The sequence below is a fragment of the Sceloporus occidentalis genome, unplaced genomic scaffold (genome assembly GCF_023333645.1).
Source record: "Sceloporus occidentalis isolate IW3139 unplaced genomic scaffold, rSceOcc1.0.p SCAF_3, whole genome shotgun sequence".
Classification (NCBI taxonomy): domain Eukaryota; kingdom Metazoa; phylum Chordata; class Lepidosauria; order Squamata; family Phrynosomatidae; genus Sceloporus; species Sceloporus occidentalis.
The window spans coordinates 129,696,620-129,716,522 of NW_028316983.1; the positions used below are offsets into that span (position 1 = coordinate 129,696,620).

General features: G+C 40.2%; 1 protein-coding gene across 1 annotated transcript in view; it reads right to left on the bottom strand.

Moving 5' to 3' along the window:
- The window catches only part of LOC149316771 (protocadherin alpha-C2-like), a 227,031-nt gene extending 209,377 nt beyond the window's left edge, over positions 1 to 17,654 (bottom strand). Inside the window, exon 1 of the mRNA XM_089516243.1 lies at positions 15,158 to 17,654. Within this exon, the coding sequence (XP_089372369.1) occupies positions 15,158 to 17,524 (2,367 nt within the window). The 5' untranslated portion in view covers positions 17,525 to 17,654. The remainder of the gene's footprint in view (positions 1 to 15,157) is intronic.
- Positions 17,655 to 19,903: the final 2,249 nt, after the last annotated feature.

Consider the following 19,903-nt stretch of genomic DNA (forward strand, 5'->3'; position numbering starts at 1 on the left):
GGCAGAGAATGTCTATTCATTCCCACTGTCATGTGTGTTGCATTTTTCCACCCTTTGGAAATGTCCATCTTCTGATCCTTTTTCAAAAAGACTTCTTGTACGTCATCAAAGCTTCCCACACTCTCTGATAAATCAAAGGGTGCAGAGACATGCTTTCACCTTCTCTTGCTGCCAGTGTAGTTCATGCTACCTCAGCTGGAAGAGAGGCATGGCACATACTCTACACATCACTGGAACAACTCTCTTGGGTCATATGGTGTCAGGTGTTCTAGATTTATGTATTTATTTAATAAACTATGTTTATCTTACCTTATATCCAACTCTCCCAATTCCCTAGATTCCAGCTCAGTCTTCAAAACAAAATTCCCATGTAAATCTTTCATGTTTGCTCACCTCTTTCTTCACTCCGGCCTTCCATGAAACAGGCTGTTTTGCTCCAGAGCTCACTTGTTGTGGACTGTGAACCATGCACAAGCCACAAAATTTTATAAGGCTATGTGGAGATATGTGATCCAGCAGTCAAAGCAATCAAAACGTCAACCCAATTACTGAGAAGGTTATGTGAAAAAGGAAAAGAAGCCACTTTGGGCAGAGAGCTACATAAGAAGGGGGAGAGAAACAAAGCTCAAAACAGAGAGAGAAAGAGGGAGAGAGAGAGACTGAAATACTACCCCACTACAATAACAGGCTGAGTAAAACAACTCAGCAGCATAGGGAAAGAGAAAAAGCCTCACCAAAGAGAAAAAGCACTGTTAATTAAGCCACAAACTCAGCTCAGAAACCACAGATCATTGCTTTGCCCCTAAAAGCAGTGCTGTGTTCACTCCCTGTTCACTCACAGTAACTGCTCATTCTGAGAAAACAGAGTTCTTCTACAGAGCTCATCTACTCTGGTTAGCCCTAGTGTCCCATTGGGTTTGTAAAATGAAATTATGGAGAAAACTTTGAATACTCTATATTACTATGGGGTTGTTCCCACTAGGTGAAACCCCGCGTTCTGAATCGAATCCAAGGAGTGGCGTTCCTATTAGGATCCGATTTAAACCTAGAACGGTTCTAGAGCAACCCGCAATCGTCCCCACTACAAATCGAATCGTAGAGCGGGATAGAAATTTAAATCGAGCTTTCCTCATTTAACGCGTGTTAAAAAAACACTAGGGTCCGACCTACGTTTTTCCATTGATTCGAGTTAGGAACTGGAGCATTTAAATAGGAACGACAGCCTTTGAATCGTGTTAGATGGATGGGAGGAGCGGACTGCGATGGGGCTGGCCTTGGGGGAGTTGCCCTTTCTGTCCCCATCTGTCATGGCTGTCGCCGTCAAGAGGCATTCCCTGCCCGCTTGGGCTCTGATCTCGCCCAGGCAGGGAAGGGAAGGCTCCTCGCGAGGAGGCATCTGATCTCGCCCAGGCAAGGAAGGGCTCTGATCAATGGGGGGGGGGGGGATAGAGCCTTTCTCCCTCCCTTTCTCAAACGGAATCTGCCTTCTCCTCCAACCCTGGAAAGAGAATCTTTGGGAAGAGTGCTCCCTCCCTGCTTTTCCAGCAGCCTCCTTCATTGATCTCTGTGCTCTCCGAAGGGATTCTCCCTGGCTGTCTTGGGAGACATGAAGAGGGGATGCTGTCATGGAAAACCTATCCCATAGTTCCTCTGGAAAGAGCTTGGGTTTCCTAAATTCGCTTTCCTAAATTCGCTAAATTCACAAACAGTCAATGAAATGGAAACGATGCCAAAAGAGAAATCGCTTCCAAATATTCCGGATTAACGTTACGTCATTCTGACGTACTATTGATTGACAGCTCCAAATAAGGTATGGAGGAGAAGAATCGCTTTATTTAAACACCGATTTCATGCTAAGTAGGAACGCTTGCAGGTAAAAACTTCGATTTAAATAACCAGATGGGAACGATGAACAAAGCGATTCGGATAGCGGGATAAGAACAGTGTTATTTTGAATCGATTTTATTAAAAACGTTGTATTTTAAATCGTTTCAAATCTTAAGTGGGAACAACCCCCATATAGTGCTATTCATATAATGGTGAGAGCCAAGTGAAAGAGGGAAAAATCTGCTTTTGTCTTCATAAACAAGGGCAGGCAGGAGAACACGTGGTTACATAAAGTGTTGTAAAACATTTCCAGGAACCCCTAGAAAGTATGATACCAGGCACTGAGCTTCAATTCTTCAAAGATGTCAAATTATTTTTACCAGACATCAAGATCCAGCTAGGCTTTCTTGGATTTAAACTTAATCAATATTTCAAGACCAGTTAACCACAACCTGCCAGTTTACCACACACTCCAATAAAAAATGTTCACCCTCTATCAAGATCCTGCATTTCGAATTTCCTTTGTGTGAAAACAATTTATAAGGCTAAGCAGCAAGTAGATGATATTTCGGAAGCAACTTGTTGACCAAGACTGAAAGATATTTGCTTCTGTTGCAGGCAAGTGATAGATCACCTGCAGGAAGAGGTAAATTCCCCATTGATCATTGCAATGATTCCTTTCTAACCATTCGCCTTTGCTATTGGCTCCTTTTTTGCAATCACTTCAGGAATTCTGCTTCATCTTAAAGATAGCTAAATGTTATTAAGCAGCATTCATTTACAATATCATCATCAGAGGAGGCTCTGATTGGTGCCTACATTTTTCAATACCTGCTGCTTCCGATCTCTGCTTTCATCTGCCATGGAATTCCACTACTGGTGCTTTATATAAAACAGGAGCCAAGAGGATAACTTTGATCAGGTTCTAGAGTTCAATATTTCCTGGCCAGAAACTGTGCCGATTTAATGAATTCCATCTGCTTCTTTGCTGCTGGATCTCTTCTACTTGATTTTTCTAAAAGTAACATTATACTGGCATGCTCTCTAACTATACGCATATGTGGGCACACACAGAGAAGGATTCATTTTTTAAAAATTGACTCACATCTGTTTATCTAGATATGTATCAACACACCTGTCTGCATTTTTAGATTCTCCCTGTGTAAGTGCCCTGATATCCCCATGGTATTTCAATCCAGCTATGTTTTGATATCGCACTGCTGGATTGCAGAATGAGCCATAGAGGCTGTGGTGACTTAGAAAACACCAGAAAAGGTAGTATTTTGAATATGGCAGTAGACTGCAGACATGGCAACAGCTTAGAACAAATTGTGAAGGGGCTTGTTAGAGGATGCACACACACGCACACGCATACACACACATATACACACATTCAACCTTGCCACAACAGCTGTCTCCCTCAGGCTTTGGTTTGAGTTACTATTCCTCTCTCTGAGGTACTCTGTTGATTCCCATTAGTATCCCAAGACTGGTGCTCTCAAACCTAGTGATTCAAGTCGTCCCTGCTTTCCATTGACCCTTCTTCAAGGCAGTAGCTATCTCTCTCATCTAGCCCTATTTCAATTTTGGTTAGCTCTGTATGCTGGTTGTTAGAATGAGTCACTCTTGAATGTGTGTTCTTTCATATCCTCTCCAAATAAAGGTTCTCTTAGTTCACCCATGCCCGGAATCTCTATCAGTTAGTACTGGTATTTACTATCCTGTGCCTGGAGTCTCTATGAATTAGTACTGGTATCTCGCAAACCAAGCCAACTTTACCCAACTTATTAAAGACAGAAGTTCTCTCAGTCTCACACCTTTGTGGTGGCTGAGGCTATGGGGATTATCATGAGTCTAGGTACTTCACAATTCATCACTATACCTGGCAATAGCAGAGTCTTGTTCTTTGAATAAGATCATTTTTATCTGTTATAGATTAATGCCATACTTTAGAGCTGTTCAAATGACCCCCACTTCCCTACGTAATAAACACAATGGCCTCCTATTTCAATATTGTGTCACTTCCCCTTCATCCCACCCCTGCGCATATTGGATATATCTATGGAAATTATCTGAAAAGAGATTTTGTGAATATATCAAGAGCATACATTCTGTGCACTTTCATATTTGATGCCTATATATATATTCTGTTTCATGTACATACAAAACCAAATATGAATTGTGCAAGAGAAGAGGAGAATTTAAACAAATTCTCTTGACTTGAGTTTTCTTTTAAAATATATCTATATATTTCCTCATTTCATAGTTGTGAATTACACATGTTTTGGATGGGGACATAATGAATGTAATCAAGTTAACAACTGATGCTTCAAATTATGTTTCAAATATATCAAGCTAATATAGATGTAGTACGCAATGGAAGTTGCTCTCTCCTTGATAGGTTTCAAAAATGCAGAAGCTAAGGTTAAAAAATTAAAAAGGATATTATCTGTGAATGTGAAAAGTGCTCATTCTTCAACATGGTGCATATTAAATGAATCCTCAGTTGGACACTTTACATCCGGTTAGGCAGGTTGGATACTAATCAGGAGAGAGTGCATAACTTTCAGGAAAGTTGTATCCTGACAACATTGAGTTCTGTGGCAGAAGAGGAGGTGACATTTTGCTATCTCTTTACGCAAGATCTCAGACTTGTATTCTATATCTCTTCTACCTTTTAATAATTATGGATTAATCCAAAGATATATGCATTGCCAGCATCTATCAGTACAGGCAAATCACCAAGACATCTCTTTACCCTGAAGATTGAATTCTCTTCAAACACACATTCATGAAGTTTTTTTTTTCCAAAAACCTTTTCCAGTTGCTGTCCCAAACATCAGTTCTTTCAAAACAAGGACATAGTTGTTGAATTAAGGTATTTGGGGGATATTAGAAGAGGGTTGAAATCTCTGTTGCTTTAAGATGTTGTGAGGTGTGTATCTGAATACATATAAATGATACTCAATATACCCAACTGTGGAATACTTTGCTAATTCAAACTATATTTGAAGTTCTTCTGAAACTGCTTCATAGATAGCATCCTTCCCCTCTCTAAATCCATCACAACATAAGGATTTTGCGGGCTTGCTGTAGTAGATGTAGAGATATTCGTACCCTCCAACACATGTGAATTCATTGCCCAATAAGGCCAATATAAAGCACTATGGTTTATATCATAATCAAAAACTATAGACAATGGCAAGATACTACCATAATATTCCTAGTTTAAGCAAGCAAATAAAAATCTGTAGCCATGCTGGATATTTTGACACATTGCAAAGACCCATGGTTGTCACCCTTTCAACAACAGCAAAAAGCTGACTTATAACATCAGAATACTAAGAAGCTGTAGCAAAAATGAAAACATTTGTGAAAGTATGGCATCTTTTTATTATGTTTTCTAATCCTGCAAACACACTTGGTCAGGTCCTGTGAGTATAGCTAGACTGGCTGGCATAATATAAGAAAGGGCTCTCCTTTTAGTTGTTTGGTAAGGTCATGAAAAGTTTTCTGAAACACTTTGGAGGGGGAAAAATACTATGTGAAACATTTACATTTATCTGCTTTTGAAATACGCATAAAATAAGTATCATGTTATTTTCAAGCCTGTCGTCTTACCATTTGCAGCATTGGCATAAATGAGGCAAATAGATTCAGAATAATAATTAGAAACTCCAAAGGAGACAGCTCCAAAATACATTTTGGACAATCTGGAACAATCCAAAGGACACTAAACAGGCACAAGGCTCTGCTTAAAAGTTTAAATAAAATCATAAAACATAAATAAAAATATCATTACAGAAATATGTATAAGAAAAAAAACTGTTCACTATGATCAGTGGAAAGAGACTTACTAACCATTGCAGAGAGCAGATCCTGCTGTTTCCCATTCTCCACAGTGGCAGGAATGCCAGGACTAAAAACCATGAGGTCACTTTTGGCACCAGCCTCCCCACTCACTCCTGCCAGGATGTGGCTGTGACGATTTGAATATGACCAACTCCCCACTTCACTGGCACAAACCAATGTGGCTGTGCCAGGGCCATACACCATTGGTTCCTTGGGTGGACAGTGGCATCTAAGAGCCATGTATACTATGATTGCCAATAGAAACAAGCTGGATACTAAGCAGATTGCAGTGATGAGGTAGATGTTGACATTATCCCCTGTGGGCTTTGGGCTTCCTCCCATTCTGGGAAGATGAGCATCAGTGTGAGTGACATGCGTCCTTGCCACTAATGAAACACTCAATGTAGCTGTAGTGGATAGTGCTGGCTGGCCATGATCTTTTACCAGCACTAGTAGACTCTGGCTGCTGCTGCCCTCCATCTCATCTAGAGCACGTGTAGTGCTGATCTCACCACTATACAACCCTACCCGCCAAGGTCCTCTGCTTGTCTCATGCAACTCATAGCGTAGCCATGCATTGTAGCCTGAATCAGCATCCAGAGCATGGATTTTGCCAACGACATATCCAGCCATGACAGGGACCACCAGCAATGCAAGGGTCATGTCTTCAGGACCAGACACTACTGGCACATTGTCATTCTCATCCACCACAAAAACTTGCACCGTCACATTGCCAAACAGGACAGGAAGCCCAGCATCTTTAGCATTGACCTGGAACTCTAACAGCTTCAGCTCTTCATAATCCAGTGGCTGCAAGGCGTAGAGCTTCCCACTCTCAGAGTGGACAGATATATAGCTTGATAGTGACAAAAGCTTCTCATCTAGCCAGTAGCTGACCAGGGCGTTCTCTGCCACATCTGGATCGGAGGCAGATAGTGTGAAAATGTGGGCACCGGGTGGGTTGTTCTCCTTCACAAAGACTGTGTAGGAAGGTTGAGCAAAAGCAGGCGCATTGTCATTCACATCACCAATGGGCACAACCAGGCTGCTGCTAGCAGACAATGATGGAGATCCTTGATCTTGAACTGTCACTATGAGCTTGTACTCTGCCACCTTCTCCCGATCCAGTGGTTCAGACAGTGTCAGGGAATAGTAATTTTTGAAGGTAGATACTAACTTGAAAGGGAGCATACTGGGCCAAAGGGAGCAGGTCACTTGCCCATTAGCCCCAGCGTCCTTGTCTGAGACACTTATTGAGGCTACCACAGTCCCCACTGAAGAGTCCTCTGGCACTGGTACCAATAGGAAAGTCATGGACACTTCTGGAATATTATCATTCACATCCAGAATTTCTATTAAAACTTTGCAATGTCCAGACAAAGGGTAAGCACTTTTGTCAGTTGCTTCTACTCGAATTTCATAGAGATTATTTTCCTCATAATCAAGTTTACCATTTAGTATAATCTCCCCTATATTTGGATCTATTCTAAACAAGGCATCTAATTTTGGTGGAGTTACACTACGAATAGAATATGCAATGACTTTATTAATACCTTCATCCAGATCAGTGGCACTGAGCATCACCACTGAGGTTCCATTGGAGGCATTTTCTAGCAACTGTACCTTGTACACTGACTGGTTAAATACAGGAGGGTTGTCATTCACATCAAGTACTGTGATCAGCAGCTGAACTGTGCCTGATAGCACAGGTTGGCCACCATCAATGACTGTAAGTATTAAGCGATGCACAGATATATCTTCCCTGTCCAAAGGCTTTTTTATTACAAAGCCTAAGGAGTTATCGTCGCCATTTGTCTGGAAATCTAACATAAAATGTTCATTGGGACTAAGGTGGTAAGTTAACTGGGCATTTGCACCAACATCTGCATCTAAGGCTCCCTCTAGAGGGAAAACAGATCCAGCAAGCCTTGATTCTAAAATGAACAAATTCTCCTCTTTTGTTCTGAAAATGGGAGCATTGTCATTTATGTCCTTGATCTCCACTTCCACATGAAAAACCCTCAGGGGGTTATCCACAATCACCTCAAGATGGATGGTACAAACAAGGTTTTTGCCACATAGCTCCTCCCTGTCTATTCTGGAATTCACAAACAAGATCCCATTTTGTGTATTTACCTCTAAATAATCCTTGTGCTCTTTGGAAACTATCCGGAACATCCGAGGCACCAGCTCACTCACTTCCAGCCCCAGATCCTGAGCAATGCGGCCCACAAAGGTGCCATGCTGGGATTCCTCCGGCACAGAATAATGGAGCTGGCCGCTCCCCATTTTCCAGGCTGTGTGGAGGAGAATCAATTGCAGCAGCTGCTTCTTCAGCAAATAATCTCTCCACAGAACAAACATCTCAGCTAGACTCCTGTAAATTCCCCTCAGTTTGGGGCTATATATTCTGAGGGAAATGGTAATCCATCCAGTTCTTGCCTTCTGTGCTCCTTCAGTTTCAGGTTCTGTCTATTGTCTGATGATAATAAAAAGGAGGAGCTCTTCTTTACATCTGTATGACACATTTAATAGTAAAGAGCGACACCATGTGAAGAGATTTAAAAATGCAATTCTTGTAATATTTTGTTTGCTGATCTTTGTTTACTGATGTTTTGCATTCACCTTTTCTTGTGCTTCTTTGCATATAAATGAAAATATTCTTATTTACCTTTACAATTACTGGACATAGAATCAAAAATATACAGTACAATTTGTTATACCATCAATGTGGCAGTGACCATTTCAATTCATTTCCCTGCGTTTGCAAATTTCTTTCTTAAAAGATCTCTTTCCCCATGTATGTATGTATGTACTGAGAGTCTTTCTTAAATGTATTTGTCTTTACTCTTATCATGTAAAGATAGTTCTCTTGAAAAGGAAGAGGCAAAGTTGACAAGGAGGAGAAATAGGGAAAGCAGAATGATCAAAGTGTAAGAAAGAAAAGCACCAAGTCTTTCACAGATACAACAGATTTTACATACCAAAGAGGTAATAGTATATCAGTGATTAAGCACTGTACATTGATATAAAGGAAGAAATGATAGTAAATGTATTTTTATTCCAACCATCTTGCTGTTCTGATTTATACAGTTTTTACTTCTTGCTCTGTTTCAGAGCAGGAGTCTTCTTCTTCATTCTTCAAGAGAATACATTATAGTACAACATTGCATTTTATCTATGCATTTAGATAATTTTCTATGAGTTATCATCAACAAAGTGAATTGCCAAGCAAGTGTGTGATATACAGACGCCCAAACAGCAATGCAAAAAATTAAATACAGAAAGGGTGATGAACCAAACTATTAGCTATACGAAATAATTTACCCTGATAATTATGCTACACAAGTTTCAAGTAAGCACAAAAGGATAACAGTAGAAATGTAGTTCATATTATATTGATGAGAGCTCAGTGTTTAAAAACTACTTAAGGTCCAGTTCCAGGGTGGTGGTTCTTTTCCTGTTATAACTTGCTTTAGCTGAGGGCTTTAACTCTAATAAACCCTGACTAAACAGCACCTTTGATAATTTATCCAGAAAAGTAATTTGCTCACAAGGCATTTTAAACTGATATATAGGTGATACTTGACCCCTGTTAAATTGGTGAAAATCTATTTTTTAAAAAGTCAACACTAAGAAGAAAAACCCAAATGTTGAAGAATGGATACAGAACTTATTGGATTTTGCAGTACTATATGAATTAACAAATTGGTTAAAGGGAAATCTAGTACAAACATACTTACAAGCCTGGCAGCCTTAAGACAAGAAAAAGAACGAATGGTATAGTAGTAATTCTTTTCTGTATGGTAGAAAAGAATACAGACACACACGCTAAGATAAACGTTAGCAAGGAGTACTTTTAGACATCAAGTAAAGATATGCAGTAAATGTTGAGTTGGAAGTCAAGAGGGAAAGGGGAAGAGGAAAAGCTTGAGTCAGTTGGTATTTTGGTCATTGTGGAAACGTTTTTGTGTCTTTTATGTGTGCTATGTTATTGCTTCCTGTTTTTCTTTCTTTATTGTGTATATTATAAAAATATTTTATGTAAAAAAGGCATTTTGAAGAAATTTGAAGATTCATGTATTTTATCAACTAACTAGTAGTATTTCATATGAGTTTGTCTATGTCCACCACTTCTTTTCCATTACATTTTTCCTTGAAGATATTAGTAACTGTCGCTACCTACTGAATTCAGAACAGGAGGACTCTACAGTAGCTTGGTTAAAAGCCCCCAAACAAGATGGAGAGGTAAGACAGAAGAGGTTATTTAGTGGCCTAATCTGCTTCAAGATGTTGAGAAAGGTGAAATGAACGTCAGTTACTGGATTGCTCTCCGAAGGAATTATGACAAGAACGATATATAGGAAGGAATAACTCTATCTTTCTATGATTCTATTAGGATCTCCAAGTGTTAACACAAGGTTAAATCCTCTATCAAAACAGACAATCATTTAAAACATGTGTCTTTTAATCTCAGACATTCCAGTTCTTTGTAATGTTACCCCTTCCCTTCTCATACTTGTCTCTTCTAATGGCAGAATTTCAGTTGCAAACTTCCCAATGTGTATATATGTATGTTGTGTTAATCCTTCAATTTTCTACAAATGATGTCTCAAATCCAGATTTCATTTTAACTGTTTTGTTTCAGAATTGAAGTGCTATTATAAATCATATGACACTAAACTGTACCATTTTTATATTGTATAGCACCTTGGGAAGACTACGGTCCTGAAAACTGGCTAAAAATACATTAAATAATGCACACATGCATAAATATATATACAATTAATAAAAGCACATTCTAAAGAGACAACACTGTGGTTAAAAAATCAAAAGAGTTCTAAATACACATAATCTTCCTTAGTTACAAGTAAACAAAGAATTACAATGAAATGTGCACCAAGAGCACAATTCATTAGAAAATTCTCTAATGGTACTGACCTGCTTGCTAACCATTCTTTCTACCAAGGAGTGAAACCAGACAGGCCAAATAAAGTGGTTTCCACCAACTTTGAAGGTGGGATGTTTAGATGGCACACGCTTCCAAAGTGGGCGGAAACCGGACCACAACTGCACTCCGGGGCTAGAAACCAGAGCACAAAGAAACCACAATAGTCTGACTCAAGGTGGAAAATGTGCACCTTTGACCCTTCATATAAATGCCTCAACACGAGGGCAGCTCTAAGAGTGATCAATCCTAACCCTAACCCTAAAGCTGCATATAAACACACCAGTGCAAGTGCACATTAAAATAGGACGGAGCAAGAGTACCCAAGCAGTCAGTGCAGCAATGCAAAAAGTGAGTGTAACACCTCCAATGGATATAAGTACAACAAACACAATGAATGAGACATCTCTAAGACCCTCTATCTTCCACCACTCTCTTCAAGTCCTGCAGGCTCAGGCCTATGGCTTCTATGACTGTTTAACCATCTGGCATGTGGTCTTCCTCTCTTTTTGCTGCCTTCCATGTTTCCTAGCATCATTGCCTTTTCTAATGAGTCGTGCTTTCTCATGATGTGGCCAAAGTATAACAGCCTCAATTTAGTCTATCTGGCTTTACGTGACAGTTCAGTCTTGATGTGTTCTAGAACCTATTTGTTTCTTTTTTGGCTGTCCACTGTGTCTTTAGCATTCTTCAGCACCACCTCTCAAATGAACTGATTTTCTGTCTATTGGCTTTGTTACATACTTACATTTCATCCATACATTGTGATGGGGAATACAATGGTTTGGATGATCCTTTAGTATTCCATGTTATGTCTTTATATTTCAGGATCTTGTGTAGTTCTTTCACAGCTGTTCTTCCCAATCCTGGTCTTTTTCCGATTTCTTGACTAGTCTTCATCCTGATCAATGTTCGATCCAAAGTATGGGAACTCTGACTATTTCTAGTTTGTCATCATCTGGGATGAATTCATATAGTTCTTCAGTGGTCACTATTTTTGTTTTCTTAATATTCAGCATTATACCTACCTTAGCACTTTCTTCTTTGACTTTCTTTTAGTAATGGTTCCAGATCTTTGTTGTTTTCTGCTAGTAGCATGGTATTGTCTGCACATCTTAGGTTGTTGATGTTCCTTCCTCCAATCATAACTCCTCCAGCCTCTAAATCTAATTCTGCTCGACATACAATATTCTCTTCATACAGGTTGAATAAGTAGAGTGACAGAATGCAGACTTACCTGTCCCCTTTCCTGGCTGGGAACCACAAGGAAGAGTGTTTGCAGACAGCTGGGGACCTTTCCATTCAAGTTGTAGATAGTACTGATCCAGATGCAGAATTTAGAAAGTTACTTTTAATAAGAATGGATATATAACATGCTGAAACTATCCATAACTCAATAGTGGTAGGACTTCACCCTACTGCTGCTCACCTGATGGTTTCAGCATTATCATTATATTCATTCTTCTTTAAAGTAACTTTCCAAGCTCTACATAGATGGGATAACTGTCTTGGTAGATGATAACTGCTGGAGCATGGGCTCTTCCTCTATAGCTTTGTCAAGCCTTTTCCACCCATTCTTGGCTCTTTTACTTCAGCCTTTGTTAGCATTTGTTTAGTTATAATCCCATAACTTGAAGTTAGACTGACGTCTAGGGTAATGGAGCTGATGGAGAGGTGTACAGCTCTCCAGTTTTTGCACAAATACTGGAATTCTGTCAGTGATAATAAAACCCATTGACTAATATTACATCATCTCAAATGCCATGTTTCAGAATCACATATGGAAATACTAGTGTCCTTGAGTTTTGTTTGTTAGCAGCTTGGATCCGTTCCCTATATGACCGTTAGCCATAGGGACACCCCATTGAAATTCCTACCACTCTGCCACGGTGACTGATGGCCCTCTTCATATTTTAGAAAATATTGTCTAGTTGAGTATCCTAATGACATTTGCATCCTTTTTTTCCACAGGTCTCATAGACACGCTGCAATATTTGTTATCTTTGTGTGGATCTTAACACATATGTTTATATCATCAAGATAATTTCAGATTCCGGGGAGAACAAAGTCCTCAATTTTTTCTAGTTACTATTTTAACATGGGTGTGATTGAAAGCCTTGACTTTCTAGAATATGTCCAAATTAGTTCATTTGTTCCTCCATAATTAGTATTTTTATTGATAATGAGTGTACTTCTTGCACATTGTCAGTAATGCAGTCAGATGTTGACATGCTCCTGTCCAGGGGATTATTCAGATAGTGAAAATAATCCCGGTTGAATGTGAGTTGAATCTTTGTTGTTTATATGCATTTTGAACGCACCTGAGTAAGCTGGGGGTAACTGTCAAAAAACACTTAACCTGGGATAACTGATTTCAGGGTGGGGGTGTTCTGAGTTTTCCTAAAAGATTCACATTGTCAGCTGTGTGAATAAACAATGTAAATAGACCCAGAAATAAACCAAGCTAAAACTCTGCATGCCTTGAACGTGTTTTGAATATATCCGCACCATTGACTCCATCTTTATTTAAGTGCTGACACGTGTGAGCAACAGAACTCACAGAGATGCGCAGAGATGTGGTTCCGATTAAAAAAAAATAGTGTGAACAACAAAATTAGAATGTGTGAGTGAAATTATTCAGATAGTCGGGCTAAATAAAAGGTCTGAATAACCCCTAGCTCTAATATTTCATCTGTGAACAGCATGACAGCCTCCATACCTTCTAGGATATTATAGGTGTTTCTAAAATCAATCCTGCACATGATATGTCAAAGGGTTTACTTTGAATTCTAACATTCTGAAATGTATGCAAAGTTGATAAACATGGCACTTTTTCATCCAGTTTGATTGGTTAGTCATGTCAACTGGGCTTTAAGCACATTTGATGGTGCTGATGTGTAAAAGACATGGTTAAACTGGAGTAGATTATAATGGTGTTCTCAATAATGTTCCATAATGTACCCTATGAACATCTGCACATATCACAGTTTTTCTTTCCAACTGCTTTCACTGCCATCATCTTTTCTAGACAGTGTTTAATTCTTCACAGTTATGCCTTGTAGCTGCTTCTGATGACATCCCTTCTTCACCTTTGATTTGATGATTAGTAGCATGGACCCTGCAGGATGGGAGCCAGTGTGATGTAGTAGTTTGAGCACTGGACTACCACTCTGGAGATCAGGGTCCAGTTCCCCATTCAGCAATAAAAACCCACTGGGTGATCTTGGGTGAGTCACACACACTCAGTTTCAGAAGGAGGCAAAGGCAAACTCCCTCTGAATAAATCTTTCCAAGGAAACCTTAGGGTCACCATAAGACAGAAAAGACCTGAAGACATATAACAACAACAATCCCAAAACTCTAAGGAGTACCCTTGGAATTTAAATTCCCAAGCAAGTTGTGAAACCATTCAATACTTTGTCTGCTGATGGGTTTATCTGTCAATTCTATTATCAGTAGGTTTTTATAATTTAGTGACCTACACTTCTAAGGCTGGCATGACTTACTTTATCTAACATATCATAGCTTGAAACCTCGAATATTTCCTGTATCTACATATGAATCTACAACTTTCTATCACCCAGAGACAGTAGCCCATGTCTTTTATTGCTTCCATTGATGCAGACAAGATCAGTTTAAAGTCCTAAGCCATTGTCTTGAACTTTTCTCACAGGCTTGAGCTCCATGCCAACTTTATCATTTACTGGTTTTTCCTAATGTTAATAGTCCTTAATAAATGATGAAAATTGTTTTCTCCCTTCCAGTGTCTCTGGGATATAGTGTGGCTAGATCTTATGCAGTATATTACAGCTCTGGGATATATTGTGACTAGATACCAGTTACACCTGAGTCAATTAACTGATCTTGTGTGCAGCCTAGGTCCTTTGCTTACCCGTCTCTGTGACATTTTATTGCAAAATGGTTTGCTTTATGGTATTTTCTGAATATCTGCCATGCACTGGGCATTCTTCTTGTGCTACATACTGTAGAGTTTGTCTGTTTACTGTGCTGAGGGTTGTGGCTTGGGAAGAGGTTTATTTTTTGAAGGAAGCTCCCCTTGGTCAGAACCAGAATATGTTAGGAAAGATGATAAATTGTACAATCTTATCTGCACCTACTCAATATACCACTCAGTTCTTCTATACTCTACATATGATTTATTACCAGCTGGCACTGGGTAAACTAAAAATATCCAGACAACTGAGTTACAATCCAGCTGTCCAAATATGATTATTAACAGGTATTTTCAAATTGCAGCTAAGCCAGTTACTGTCTAGTATCTTTTATCCCCTTTTGTGTTTTCTTTCCTACTCAAATTTCATTATATTCTGGGCCAGAATTCCTGATCTCACATGGCTGATTTCAAACCAAAATAGTGTTTCCTTTTTGTTACCCAAATGACAAATGAAAAGAACTCAAACCAAAATATTTTTAAAGGTTGAGACCCCAATGAATATTCAAAGCATTTCCAGTGCCCCCAAGAATGCAATACCCTGCCCCAAACTGAAATGAAGAATATTAGGAACTCACCTGTCCAGATGAATCTGGGACCAGCTCTGTCATATTCCCCACCTCCCCATTCTCTGCAAAGACAGGAATGTTGGGGGTGAAAACCATGAGGTCATTTTTAGCACCGGCCTCCCCACTCACTCCTGCCAGGATGTGGCTGTGGCGATTTGAATATGACCAGCTGCCCACCTCACTAGTACAGACAAGTGTGGCTGTGCCAGGACCATACACCATTGCCTCTTCTGTCTGGCCTTGGCAACGCTGGGCTGTGTACAAGATGATCACGAGAAAGAACAAACTGGACACCGAGCATATAGCAATGATTAAGTAGATATTAACATTCCCTTTCAGAAGTCCTGAACCACTTCCTGTCTTGGGAAGACGACTATCAGCGTGGACTACTTGGGTGTTCATCACAAGTGATATGCTCAGTGTGATAGTAGCTGACTGTGGAGGCTTCCCATGGTCCTTGACCAGCACAAGCAGAATCTGACTACTGCTGCCTTCTGCCTCATCCACAGCACGTCTGGTGCTGATCTCACCACTGTACTGCCCCACTTGCCAGGGGCCATTGGTCAGCTCATGAAGCTCATAGCGTAGCCATGCATTGTAGCCTGAGTCAGCATCCAGGGCATGGATTTTGCCCACTAAGTGCCCAGCCATGGCAGGAACCACCAACGAGAGAGAGGCATCTTGCAATCCAGACACTGCTGGGGCATTGTCATTCTCATCCACTACAAAAACCTGCACTGTCACATTACTGCATAAGGAGGGCATCCCAGCATCCTTGGCTCTCACTTGGAACTCCAGCAGTTTCAACTCTTCATAATCCAATGGCTGCAAGGCATACAGCTTCCCACTTTCTGAGTGCACTGAGATGTAACTCGAGAGCGGCCAGAGTTTCTCATCCAGCCAGTAGCTGACCAGGGCATTCTCAGCCACATCTGAATCTGAAGCAGACATTGTAAATATATGAGCACCTGGTGGATTATTCTCCTTCACAAAGACTGTGTAAGATGGCTGAGGAAAAACAGGTGCATTGTCATTCACATCACTGATGGGCACCACCAGGCTGCTGCTAGCTGACAGTGATGGATCCCCTTGGTCCCGGGCCACAACTACCAGTGCATACTCAGACACCTGTTCTCGATCCACAGGCTCAGCCAACACCAGTGAGTAGTAATTTTTGAAGGTGGACACCAGCTTGAATGGAAGTCCTGTGGGCCACAGAGAGCAGTTCACCTGTCCATTAGATCCAGAGTCCCTGTCTGAGATGCTGACTAGGGCTACCACTGCCCCTGGTGAGGAGTCCTCAGGTAATGGCACCAGCATCTGCTTCAATGACATCTCAGGTGCATTGTCATTCATATCTAAAATTTCAACAAGGATAGTGCAGTGTCCTGACAAAGGAGGGCTACCTTTATCCTTTGCCTCTATTTCAATATTGTAAACCCTGGTATCTTCAAAATCCACTTTCCCTTTCACCCTGATCTCACCTGTATCAGGCTGTATACTAAACATACTGGAAGGATCATTATTACTGAAGGAGTAAGAGATTTCTTTATTCATCCCCTCATCCAAGTCTGTTGCATTGAGGTTAATAACCAGTGTTCCATCCATCACATTTTCTAATAATTTTACCTTATAAATAGACTGATTAAATACAGGTGCATTATCATTTGCATCCATCACAATTACCTCAAGATGGACTGTGCCTGTGAGTTCAGGTTGACCCTCATCAACAGCAGTGAGCAATAAAAGGTGAACTGGTATTTTCTCTCTATCCAGGGGTTTGTTTAAGACTAGCACCAGTGATGCACTGTGCTGGTCATTTATTTTTCTTTCAACAACAAAGTATTCTGTGGAGCTAAGCTTGTACTTGAGCTGAGCATTGGAACCAATGTCTGCATCTGATGCTCCATTCAGAGGGAAGCGTGTACCTGGCAGTATTGATTCTGCAACACTAAGAGATTGTTTACTTGTTGAGAAAACAGGAGCATTGTCATTTATGTCCTTGATCTCCACTTCTACATGGAAGACTCTCAGAGGTTTGTCTATAATCACCTCCAGGTGAATGGTGCATAAAAGGTTCTTGGCACACAGCTTCTCCCTATCTATGCGGGAATTTACAAACAAAACCCCATTTTGAACATTTACCTCAAAATAGTCCCCATCACCTTGGGATTCCATCCGAAACATCCGAGGCACCAGCTCACTCACCTCCAGCCCCAGATCCTGGGCAATGCGGCCCACAAAGGTGCCATGCTGGGATTCCTCCGGCACAGAATAATGGAGCTGGCCGCTCCCCATTTCCCAGGCTGTGTGGAGCAGGATCAGCTGCAGCAGTTGTCTTCTCTCCATTGCAGTGTCTCCACATGCAATAATCATCTCAGAAGTGTTTTAGCTAATTCTTCCCCTTTGGGGTGCATCTTTGTAAATAATTTTTAAAGCTATATTCAGTCTGTTGATACCCTTTTCATTCCTCCAATTTCAAGCACCAAATGATTCCTGATGACAAAGCACATGAAGAGCCTTTGTCCCCCTTAAAGATATTTGAGCAGAGAGCGACATCATGTGACGGGATGGGTAAATACAGGTGCCTTGCTGCATCAGCTCAAGAGCTTTTGAACAGTATTTATGCCTTTCTTTTTCACTGAACAGAAATTCATCTTTAAATAAATTATATTCTTGATATAATTTTTATTGAAACATTTATTTAATAAATTCTTGTGCGCCTTCAACTCATTTCTGATTTATGGTGATCCTAAGGCAACCCTATCACCGGGTGTTTTTGGCAAGATGCATTCAGAGCATTGTCATTGCCTTCCTCTGGAGCTGAGAAAGTGTACCTTGCCCAAGATCAATCAGTGGGTTGAGCCTAACCTGATTTTCTTGCCAGTTGGAAACCATCCCATTTCTCCAAAGCTTTAACTGTATAAATGCACTTCTAGCCACCACTGAAACCTGAGCTTCCAGGCTCATACAATTAATCCGGGGGATACCAAAGCTGCAATCCTGCATCTTCAGGGAGACAGTAACTTCATCCAACACAAGTTAAACTCCTACTCTCTGATTTGACACAGCAGAGGACTTCCTCATTGGCTGCCCCCAGGCTTTGGAACTCCATTCCCAGAGAAGTTAGACTGGCACCATCCCAACTTTCCTTTTGCAAACATGTAATGACTTTTCTATTCTGACAGGCATTTGATGAATTACTATATAAGGCCTGTCTTGCATAATGCTCTGGATATTGCTAACTGTTATGCTGGTGTGTGCATGTATATATATATATATTTATTACAGCATACAGCCAGCACAAGGTGTGTGTATGTGCTTTAATGATGTATGTTCTAATCTAGTTTTAATTTTTTATTATTTAATCTTATTTTAACTTCTGTATCTTGTAGATTTTTCACAATGTCTTTTTTAATTGTTGTAAGCTGCTTTGAGTGCCCTGGGAAAATAAATATAGAAATAAATATTATGATGATGATGATGAGGAGGAGGAGGAGGAGGAGGAAACTAAACAACATCCTGAAGTCTAAAGATATTGAATACTAAAGTTAGGATTATCCACAACATCTTATTTCCAATTTCTATGTATGGCTGTGAAAGATGGATAGTTAAGAAAGCTGACAGGAAGAAAAACAGTTCATTCGAAATGTGGTGCTGGAGAAGAATTCTACAGATACCCATGAAATGTTAAAAAGACAAATAAATAGGTCCAAGAGCAAATCATGCCTGAACTTTCCCTAGAATCAAGACTAAGCCAAGACTGTTGTATTTTCAACATGTCATAAGAAGACAACAATGTCATAACAAGACAGTAAGGCAGAAGGAAAAGAGGAAAGTCTCATTACAGGTGAATCGACTCGACTGAGGAAACCACAGCCCTGGTTTTGCAAGACCTGACCAAGGTTGTTGATAAGGTGTCTTTTGGAGGCTTCTCACTCACAGAGTCACCAGCTTTTGTTGTCACCACTGAAAACTGATGCGTCAATATGGTGCCACTTTCCCACAGCAGTATGGTGTCACCTGCATGTCTTAAATTGTTGATTTTTGTTCCTCTAATGTTAACATCTCTTTCCTCTGAGTCTAATCCAGATTTAACTATGATACATTCCATATACAGATTATACCAATAGGGTGATAAAATGCACCCTTGCTTGACTCCTGTGCCAACTGGAATCCATTCCATTTCTTTGTATTCTGTTCTGACCATAGCCTCTTGTCCTGAATACATCAGTACAATCAAAGTCGTGTCACAAGCATTAAGAGTGATGCATAGTTTTTCATGAGCTGTATACTTGAAGGCTTTGCTATAATCTATAAAGCAAGACTGATTTCCTTCTGAAATTTTTTGGTGCACTTCATTATCCAACTTTTGTTTTCAGTATGATCTTTTGTGCCTCTTTCTTTCCTGAACTGAGGTTGGACATCTAGCATTTCTCATTCCATATATGGTAAATGTCAACTGAGCCAGAGAAGTCTAGCCTTGACAAAGGCTCTCAAGACATCCTTATTTGTAGAGGCTGGCTAAGGATTTCATGAATAAGATCTTATACCTGGCAGTCCTCATTGCCTGTGACTTTATCTCCTTAGTCAGTGTTACAGCGTTGCTAGAAAGTCACCAGTACTGCCAATCATACATTTGAAATATTTATATTCCTCTTTTCCAGAATATGTCCAAAGCATCAAGTGACACATCCTGGCTTCTCTCCCTCCTGCAAGATGAAATCATATGGGTCCAGGAATCAGCTTCTTTTG